General features: G+C 47.1%; 1 protein-coding gene across 1 annotated transcript in view; it reads left to right on the top strand.

Moving 5' to 3' along the window:
- The window catches only part of Snrpc (small nuclear ribonucleoprotein polypeptide C), an 11,906-nt gene extending 4,564 nt beyond the window's left edge, over nt 1–7,342 (top strand). Inside the window, exons 4-6 of the mRNA XM_031348118.1 lie at nt 1,831–1,920; nt 4,927–5,031; nt 7,008–7,342. Of these exons, the coding sequence (XP_031203978.1) occupies nt 1,831–1,920; nt 4,927–5,031; nt 7,008–7,132 (320 nt within the window). The 3' untranslated portion in view covers nt 7,133–7,342. The remainder of the gene's footprint in view (nt 1–1,830; nt 1,921–4,926; nt 5,032–7,007) is intronic.
- The last annotated feature ends 2,887 nt before the right edge of the window (nt 7,343–10,229 follow it).

Below are 10,229 nucleotides of genomic sequence, written 5' to 3'. Positions count from 1 at the left end.
TGGAATTGCACGTGTGTGTGCATGGCTGTGTCTGGCTGTCCTGGGAGCCCTGCTGTACTGGAATTGCAGTGTGTGTGCATGGCTGTGTCTGGCTGTCATGTTGGTGCTGGGATTTGCACTCGGGTCCTCATGCTTGAGCAAGAACTTACGCACTGAGGTGTGTATCCACTCCTGTTTGGGTATTTCAGAGCTTCTGGCAATCATTTTGTCTGATAGTCGAGATGATAAGTCCAGTAACGCCACATACCCAGCTCCGCGAATTCTCTCAGTGGTGGACTTCTGCAGTAGGGGAGGCGGACTGTCAGGAACTCTGTTGTGATGTCCATAGTCACGCAGCTGAGTTTGTTGCTCCCTCTGCACTCTTCACTCCACAGGCTGTCCTATATAGGATGTGGACAGTGCTTCTAAGTGGGAAAATCCTACATAGAGAGAAGCCCTGGAAGGGCCAGGTCTAGTCGTGGTCTGGCCGCCATTGCCTTAGTGGAAGGAGTGAGTAGGCCGCAGGCGCTGGGTCCCTGAGAGTGGGGTTTGTTTATTTGTTTATTCAGGGGGATTTTTGGTTTTGAGCTTTTGAGTCCAGGTCTTGCTCTTTGGTCCAGGTTAGCTTTGAACTCCCCAGCCTCCTGGTTCCACTTTCCCAGTGCTGGAGTGACCGACCGGCTTTGGCCAGTATATTAATGATGTGACCGTTCTCAGGCCATGCATGGATAATGTTCATTCTCTTCTGTTCTCACTTTGGCCTCATGTGGCCCAAGAAAAAGGCTAGTTATGTAGACCCTTGTTAGGATGATGTTGGTCCAAGAAAAAGGCTAGTTATGTAGACCTTTGTTAGGATGATGGCCCCTCAGCGCTGCCTCTTGCTTTCAAATATTTGTTTCTTCTTGGGTCAGTGCATTTGTTTTGGGTAAGCAAGGAGCATATATTGTTTTTATTCAGGAAGGGGACACACATGTTTTAAAGCCTGGCCTTTGGGCATGGATTGTACCTTTTATAAATAAAAATAGTGGCTTAAATTAGTTATAAACTAATTTTTTTAAATGCAAAGACTTATCTCATTACGTGACTAAGTTGGTCTCAAGTCCCTGCGTTCCAGTCTTCTATCTCTAGTGCTAGGGCCAGAGGTGAGCCCTGCGCCATGCCTGCTCACAGAAGTGGGAACTGGGGCCAGAGGTGAGCCCTGCTCCATGCCTGCTCACAGAAGTGGGAACTGGGGCCAGAGGTGTGCCCTGCGCCATGCCTGCTCACAGAAGTGGGAACTGGGGCCAGAGGTGAGCCCTGCGCCATGCCTGCTCACAGAAGTGGGAACTGGGGCCAGAGGTGAGCCCTGCGCCATACCTGCTCACAGAAGTGGGAACTGGGGCCAGAGGTGAGCCCTGCGCCATGCCTGCTCATAGAAGTGGGAACTGGGGCCAGAGGTGAGCCCTGCGCCATGCCTGCTCATAGAAGTGGGAACTGGGGCCAGAGGTGAGCCCTGCGCCATGCCTGCTCACAGAAGTGGGAACTGGGGCCAGAGGTGAGCCCTGCGCCATGCCTGCTCACAGAAGTGGGAACTGGGGCCAGAGGTGAGCCCTGCGCCATGCCTGCTCATAGAAGCAGAAAATACAGATGCCTATTGCGTGACTATAAGGAGACTTGTAGGTAGCCTTAATTCAGGAAATTGCTATTTAACAATCCAGTATCTCTGAATGATTTTAAAACTATGGTGCCATGTGTAGTAACTTTAGAATACTTTGTAGAGTAAATATAGGTAGGTTTCTAAGAGAGAAGATGGTTATGTTTGTAAAGGAGTTGCCTCACCCTAATGCATCATTTTTGTTTCCTTACCTTAAGCGGCTGCATTTCAACAAGGAAAGATCCCTCCAGCTCCGTTCTCTGCGCCTCCGCCTGCGGGGGCCATGATCCCACCTCCCCCCAGCCTCCGTAAGTGTCAGACTTTATATGTCAAGGTGTGTGGTTAGCCCTCCACAAGATCACATTAGCTTGTCATGTTGTTGGCTTGCAAATTTTGGTGACTATGTAGTCACTAATTGAAAAACACAACTATAACCACATAATTTCCTCTGTTGAGTGGCTGTAAAAAGGGCACTTTTTGTTTGTTTGTTTTTTTGAGACAGGGTTTCTCTGTGTATCCCCAGCTGTCCTGGAACTCACTCTGTAGACCAGGTCGGCCTCGAACTCAGAAATCCACCTGCCTCTGCCTCCCAAGTGCTGTGATTAAAGGTGTGCGCCACCACTGCCCGGCCTTTTTTTTCTTTTTTAAATGTTTATTTATTTCATGTATGTGGGTATACTGTCTCTATCTTCAGACATACCACAAGAGGACGTCAGATCTCTTTATGGATGGTTGTAAGCCACCATGTGGTTGCTGGGATTTGAACTCAGGACCTTTGGAAGAGCAGTCAGTGCTCTTACCTGCCTAGCCATCTGTCCAGCCCCTTGATTTTTTTTTTTTTTTAAGACAGGGTTTCTGTAGCCATGGTTGTCCTGGAACTTGTCTGTAGGCCAAATGGTGGAACTAAAGGTGTGTGCCACTGTGCCCCATTTTGTGTGTATGTGTGTGTACATACATGTGTATACACACACACACATACACACACACACACGTATGGTGTGTACACATGTACAGGTATGTACTGGGGTATGTGGAATTCAGAGGGCACTTGGAGGCCTGAGTTCTCTCCTACATTGTGGATCTTATGGGTGGAGCACAGGCTATTAGGATAAGCTGCTCATGTCCTCCTTACCCACAGACATCCTGCTGGCCTTTAGTTTTCGTTTGCTCACTGGGATCTTGGGCCTGTTAGCTGGCTAGGCAGGCAGTGCGCCGAGGGCTCGGTTGTGCTTGCTTCCTCAGCCCTGGGATTACAGCTGCACACTGCCTGCTTGAGTTGTCGTGGGAACCGAGACTGTTTACAGACTAAGCTGTCTCCCCAGCTTTTCCTTGTAGAAAATATAAAATAGTTTTTTGAGGTTTTGTTGTTTATGTTGTTATTTTATTTGTTTGTTTTTATTTTTCAAGACAGAATTTCTCTGTGTAGCCTTGGCTGTCCTGGAAGTCACTCTGTAGAATACACTGTCCTTGAACTCAGAGATCTGCCTGCCTCCACCTCCCAAGTGCTGGGACTAAAGGCCTGTGCCTCACTGCTCCTGGCTGGCAACATCTTAATATATAGCATAGGCTGTTGTGAAACTCAGTCTTTCTGCCCTGGACTCCCAAGGGCTAGCATTGCCTGTCAGTATTTTTTCTGGGACTTCCCAGGTACAGAGAGCTCAGAAGGAACCTGTGAGATAAACAAATCATGAATAGATACTACTGAACAAATTACGTTCTTCACTGGTATAAATACGACACTGCAAGACTAGCTATAAACTCACTCTTTTCCTATTTCTAGTTTACCTAGCTTTCTGAAAGGTAACAGTTGGATAGCAGACAGTGGAGTGCATCCTGAGCCTCTGCTCTCTGGGAAGGCCTGCTCTGCTTGTACTTGACACGGGTGTATCTGTACAAGTCATTGTTCTTTGCTCTCTTAGACTCAGGCTAAGTCTTTTGTTTGTTTGTTTTTGTTTGTTAAATTTCTTTTTTAAAATTTATTTTATGTATGTGAGTACACTGCAGCTGTACAGATGGTTGTGAGCCTTCCTGTGGTTGTCATCTGGTTGTTGGGATTTGAATTTTTAGGACTTCTGCTCGCTCCGGTCAACCCCGCTTGTTCTGGCCTAAAGATTTATTTATTATTATACATAGCTCACTTCAGACACACCAGAAGAGGCTGTCAGATCTCATTATGGGTGGTTGTGAGCCTCTATGTGGTCAAGGGATTTGAACTCAGGACCTTCAGAAGAGCAGTCAGTGATCTTACGTGCTGAGCCATCTCTCCAGCCCCAAGCTAAGTCTTATTTTGGTTTTTCGAGACAGGGTTTCTCTGTGTAGACCAGGCCATGTAGACCAATCTACAGGTTTCACTCTGTAGACCAGGCTGGCCTCAAACTCAGAAATCCGCCTGTCTCTGCCTCCCAAGTGCTGGGATTAAAGGCGTGCGCTGCCACCGCCTGGCCCAAGCTAAGTCTTGTAATGACGGCTGTGAACAAAGAATTGGGCTGCTTAACAAGCTGTTCCCTGGTGTCTGTTGGCCCCTCTGGGCCTCTGACCATATGAACTCCACTTTCCCCTCTCAGTTTCAGTTTCTTGGGATAGACTAGATCTTTTTACATAGTGCATCCCTATCCCAAACGACAAAAATGAGAAGAGTTTTTACATTTTTATCTGATTTTATGTGTGAGTGTATGTAAGTGTACTGTGTGTGGCTAGTGCCAGGAGATGGCATTAGATCCCTTGGAACTCGGTGCCAGGTTGTGGTGGCACGGGCCTTTCCTCCTTTCCTCCGGGGAAGCAGAGGCAGATGGATCTCTGAGTTCAAGGCCAGCCTGCTCTACAGAACGAGTTCTAGGACAGCCTAGGCTATGCGGAGAAACCCTCTCTTGACAAACCAAAAAAAAAAAAAAAAAAAAAAAAGTCCCCTGGAGCTTGAGTTAAATGCTTGTGAGCTGCTTTGTGGTTACTGGGAATTGAACTCAGGACCTCTGGAAGAGCAGTCAGTGCCCTTAACTGCTAAGCCATCTCTCTAGCCGTAAATGTTTTTTGTTTGTTTGTTTGTTTTTTGTTTTTTTTTTTGTTTTGGTTTTTTGAGACAAGAGTTTCTCTGTGTAGCCCTGGCTGTCCTGGAACTTACTCTGTAGACCAGGCTGGCCTTGAACTTAGAAATCCACCTGCTTCTGCCTCCCAAGTGCTGGATTAAAGGTGTGTGCCACCACCGCGCTGCTGGAAGTTTATTATTTAAGTGTTTGATCCAGTTATGAGCCTCTTGGTTTTTCCAAGTACATGCCAGCATGTGAAAGCTCTAATCACAGCTTCTTTGTGTATTTTAGCTGGTCCTCCTCGGCCTGGCATGATGCCTGCACCCCACATGGGAGGCCCTCCCATGATGCCAATGATGGGTCCCCCTCCTCCTGGGATGATGCCTGTGGGACCAGGTGAGTGGAACAACGTGTCTCGGTTCAGTAGCAATGTTAGGTCTGCATTCAGGGGCATTCTTTGTTAGCTGTCGAGAGTCATTCTTGTAAGTATTGTAATGTTGGATTTCATCAATTTAATGATAAAGATTTGGCTTATGCTACTGACAGCGGCATGAGGCTGCCTCCCTCTTCCTGCCCTTCCTGCCCTCAGTCTGACTTCTGGCTACTCAGATGATTATTTTTATTTTTAATTTATTATTTCCCATTTTTGTATGTGTGTGTTTTGTTTTTGTTTTTTGTTTGTTTGTTTTTGTTTTTTGAAACCAGAACATTTATTTTATGACTGTTTGAAATCCTCAAGATGAACTGGATGCTGCCCTCTTGGGTTTAGGTGGTGTTCCTCCATGGAATCCATGTCTGAATCTGCGGTAGACAATCCTTAGGTGCCTCATCTGACCAGTCCCGGTGGTGTTTCCACTCTTAGCCTTGGCACTCCAGTTACACTTTCTCTTGCGCTTGGCAGGGTAGCCACCTTTGCCACAGGTCGCCTTCTGAAGGTGGTCGGCCTGGAGGCACAACAGCGGCACAGCACGTGCGTCTGTCATCGTGCTTCTACCAGCGAGGCAAAAGCTATTTCCCCTTTTTAGATAAAGATTCTATATAACCCTGGCTGGCCTGAGCTTATGTTTTTGTTTGTTTTTTTTTTTTGAGACAGGGTTTCCTCTGTGTAGCCCTGGCTGTCCTGGAACTCACTCTGTAGACCAGGCTGGCCTTGAACTCAGAGACCCACCTGCCTCTGCCTCCCGAGTGCTGGGATTAAAGGCCTGCGCCACCACTGCCCGGCTGGCCTGAACTTATTAAGTAACCAGTCTGGCCTCAAACTTGCTACAGTCTTCTTGCATCTGTCGCTCAAGTCCTGGATTACAGGGATGTGCCACTATACTTGAAGAGATTGATATTCATAAAGAATTCACATAGCAGAATAATTACAGAGCATAGCAACAAAATGAACATTCATGATCCTGCCATCCCGCTGCTTGCCCTGGAGCTGCTCGTTGCTCCCCTACCCTCTGGTTGCTCTATCTTCCCTCCCAACACCTGGGTCTGGCTGGTTCATTGTTAACACGCACATACAAAATTGAATAATAGTTTCTAAACTGCATTTACAAAATGAAACTCAGTGTATTCCATTTAATACAATGCCTGTTACTTTTAGTGACTTGAGTTAATGGTTTCGTGGGCCTAATCATTCTCCTGTGGTTCCCAACAGTGGCTCAGTGGTAAGCCTGGCCTCTGGGCCTGTACATGGAGGACACAGCCCTCTGTCACATGATGGAGAGAACTGGCTGAAAAAGCTGAGCAGGCCAGGCATGGGAGTGTATGGCTTTGATCTCAGAACTCTGGGGGCAGAAGTAGGGGCATCTCTGCATTGAGCCCAGCCTGGTCTACAGAGCCAGGTCCAGGACAGCCAGGGCTTTGTAATAGACATAATCCAATCAAAAACAACAATAGCAACAAAAAAATCACAGCCAGAACTAACAAACAGAAACTGAGCTAGCAGAGGTGGTTTCCCTGGTGCCATGTGAGGGCAGCTCTATTTATAGCCCTGTTGTCATCAGTCCGGGGTCGGGAGCTTCCTGTGCTGAGCTTTTCCTCTGGGTTGGAGCCTCTTAAGGAACTTAACCTTTGATGAGTTTGTTGCATTTTTTCTTGTCAAGTGTGTCTTTTCAGGTCTACTTTGTAGTTTGTTGTGTCCTCCTCATATTCCCCTCACACCCCCACCCCCGACAGAGTTTTCCTGTGTAGTCCTGGCTGTTCTGGAACTTACTATGTAGACCAGGCTGGCCTAGAACTCAGAGATTTTGTGTTGAGTGTTGGGATTAAAGGTATATACTACTACTACCCCAACCCTCCTTTTAGGTTTTAGTTCAAGTCCCATCTGCTGTCTCCTGAATGTTGTTTTTCACTCCTTTCCCCTTTGTTCTGTTCTGCAGCTCCTGGGATGAGACCACCCATGGGAGGACACATGCCCATGATGCCAGGACCTCCAATGATGAGACCTCCCGCTCGCCCTATGATGGTGCCCACACGGCCTGGTATGACCCGGCCAGACAGATAAGAGCAGAAGCGCTCTTTATCATTTTGTATTTCTTGTTCTGTTTCACCAGGAGATCTTGGTGCTGAGCCTGAGTGTTTGCTAGATGCATGACAAGGAAACTTCCCTTCCTAACAGAGAGAATACTTTTGGAGGGGGAAGTGATACAAAAAAATGCGGTTTTCACTTATATAGTGAAATATGAAAATAAAATCATCAGCTCTTTTAGTTAAAGTGTGTCCCTGTCCCTTCCTTCTGTCTCTGTTACAAGGGAGATGAAGCCAGCTGTTTCCTGCTAGCTTGATCTCCAGCATGTTAGTGATAATGTGAATCCTGTGCTCTCCTGTCTTATATTTCCTTGTTACATGACTTTGGAAATTTATTCTTTTGGATTTTCAGATTTTTTGAGAAAAATTCTGCTTCTTTTGAGTTGGTTTTTCACTGTAGCCCTGGGTATCCTGGAACTGTATGTAGACCAGGCTGGTCTTGAATTCAGCAGTCTGCCTGCCTCTGCCTCCTGGATGCCGGGGTTACAGTGGCACACCACCACTGCCTCCTGGATGCCGGGGTTACAGTGGCACACCACCACTGCCTCCTGGATGCCAGGGTTACAGTGGCACACCACCACTGCCTCCTGGATGCCGGGGTTACAGTGGCACACCACCACTGCCTGGCTTTCCATGTTTAATTTCTGAGACAGAATTTTCAAGTAGCCTAAGCTGCCCTTAGACTAACTGTTGTAGAAGATGAAGTTGATGTCACCATATTTGTTTGAGACGGGAGCTATATAGCCCAGGCCAACCTTGGTGCTAGGATTATGGGCGTGCAGTATCATGCCTGGCTGGCACATCAAATATAAAACTTTTCATTTCCTATGGTGGTGTCCCATACCTTTAATCCCAGCACAGAGGCAATCCCAGGAAACAGAGGCAGGTGGATCTCAGCATTTGAGACCACCCTGTCTACAGAGAGAGATCCAGGACAGCCAGTGCTGTACAGAGAACCCATGTCTAAAAACAGCAAGCCTTTTATTTATTTTTATTTTTTATTATTACATTCATTTGTGTATGTGTGTTTGTGAATGTAGAGATTAAAGGACAATTTGTGCGAGTCTGTCCCCAAGGTTGAGCGCTGATTCTTAGCCGTGCCTGTAAATACCCACTTTAGCCAGTGACTCCTCTTTCTCAGATCCCCTTCTTGGCCTTTTGCCAGGGGGGTGAGGGTGCGGGGCACAGAGCTAGAAAGGCTCTCATGTGGTCATGCTGGCCTTGACCTCACTGTATAGCCAAGGCTGACCCCGACTTCATCTCCTCTCTCCCTAGTGCTGGGCTGACAGGTGTGTGCCGCCAGCTTTCTTGTCAGCTAATGGTGACATCTCCAAGATTTGTAAAATCAAACAGGTTCTTTTTCTCAGACATTTAGAACATTTCCGATCTAACTTGGTGTAGTTAAAGTGATCCATGTATCTAGCTGTAGTTCTTAATATTGCCAACTTGACGGGATCTAAAAGCAAGGTGTGAAAGGCAGCAGGCCTAACGAAAACCACAACGTAGAGAATCCGTTTGCTGGTTTCACTGCCTTAGGTTTTCTGGTCTCTAGGCCACTTGATTTGGCATCTCTGCCTCAACACTGCCTCTGGTCCAAAAATCCAGTTGGCAAAATGGGCAAGCTATTTATACTCAGCAGAGTGTTTGATAACACACAGTCTTCGCACTTATGAGGCAGGGCTAGGTAGACTGCTGAGTTCTAGGCCAGCCTACTATTTTTTTTTTTTTTTAAGATTTATTTATTTTATGTGTATGAGTACACTGTAGTTGTACAGATGGCTGTGAGCTACCATGTGTGTGGCTGCTGGGAATTGAACTCAGGACCTCTGCCGGCCCTGCTTGCTCCAGCATAATTCACTGTAGCTGTCTTCAGACACCAGAAGAGGGCGTCCGATCTCATTACCGGTGGTTGTGAGCCACCATGTGGTTGCTGGGATTTGAACTCAGGACCTTCGGAAGAGCAGTCAGTGCTCTTACCCGCTGAGCCATCTCGCCAGCCCCGAAGGGCAGCCTACTCTAAATAGCAAGTTCTCAGACAGCCATGGCTACAAACAGAAACCTTGTCTGGGGAAAAAAAATGTAAATAATTCCTTAGTTTTTTTTTCATGTAACATTTTTATTTCATGTTCATTGGCGTTTTGTCTGCATGTCTGTTTGTGTGAGGTTGTCAGAAGCCCAAGTGCTGGAGTTCTAGTGTGAGCTGTCCTGTGTATGGTGGGATTTGAACCCAGGTCCTCTGGAAGAGCAGCCAGTGCTGTTATTCCCCTAGTCATCTCTCCAGCCTTCCTTTTATTTTTTTAAGGTATGGCCTCCAGGCTGAAGAGATGGCACTGCGGTCATGAGCCCTGTCTAATCTTCCACGGGTCCTGAATTCAATCCCCAGCAACCACAGAATAGAACATAACCATCGGTAGTGGGATCTGATGCCCTCTTCTGGTGTGTGTGCAGAAAAAGAAATAAGCTGCATGGAACCTGGGCTGTCCTAGAAATCCCTACGTGGCTGAGGCTGACCTTGAATTTCTAACAGTCACACTTCTTCCTCCCAGGTGTTTCCATCATGCCTGGCTGCTCTCCTGAGATGGGGTGTATCATATAGCCCAGGCTAGCCTCGAACCAACTCAGCTCATGAGGACTGAGATTTTAAGAGTGTAGTATCAGCTAGGCACGGCGGGGTTTGGGGCACAGAGGCAGGCCTATCTCTGATTTCGAGGCCAGCCTGGTCTACAAATTAGTTCCAGGATAGCCAGGGCTACACAGAGAAACCCTGTCTCAAAAAACAATTTTGGGGCTGGAAAGATGGCTCAGTGGTTAAGAGCACTGAGTGCTCTTCCAGAGGTTCTGAGTTCAAAGCCCAGCAACCACATGGTGGCTCACAACCATCCATAATGAGATCTGATGCCCTCTTCTGGAGTGTCTGAAGACAGCTATGTACTTACATATAATAAATAAGTTTTCAGGCCAGAGGGAGTGAGGCCAGAGAGAGCAACCATCTGTGATGGGAGCTGAAACCCTCTTCTGGTGTGTCTGAGGACAGCTGCAGTGTACTTACATATAATAAAAAAAACTTTTTTTTT

This window comes from Mastomys coucha, unplaced genomic scaffold, assembly GCF_008632895.1.
Source record: "Mastomys coucha isolate ucsf_1 unplaced genomic scaffold, UCSF_Mcou_1 pScaffold3, whole genome shotgun sequence".
Classification (NCBI taxonomy): Eukaryota; Metazoa; Chordata; class Mammalia; order Rodentia; family Muridae; genus Mastomys; species Mastomys coucha.
This window is presented reverse-complemented; position numbering and strand designations above follow the sequence as displayed.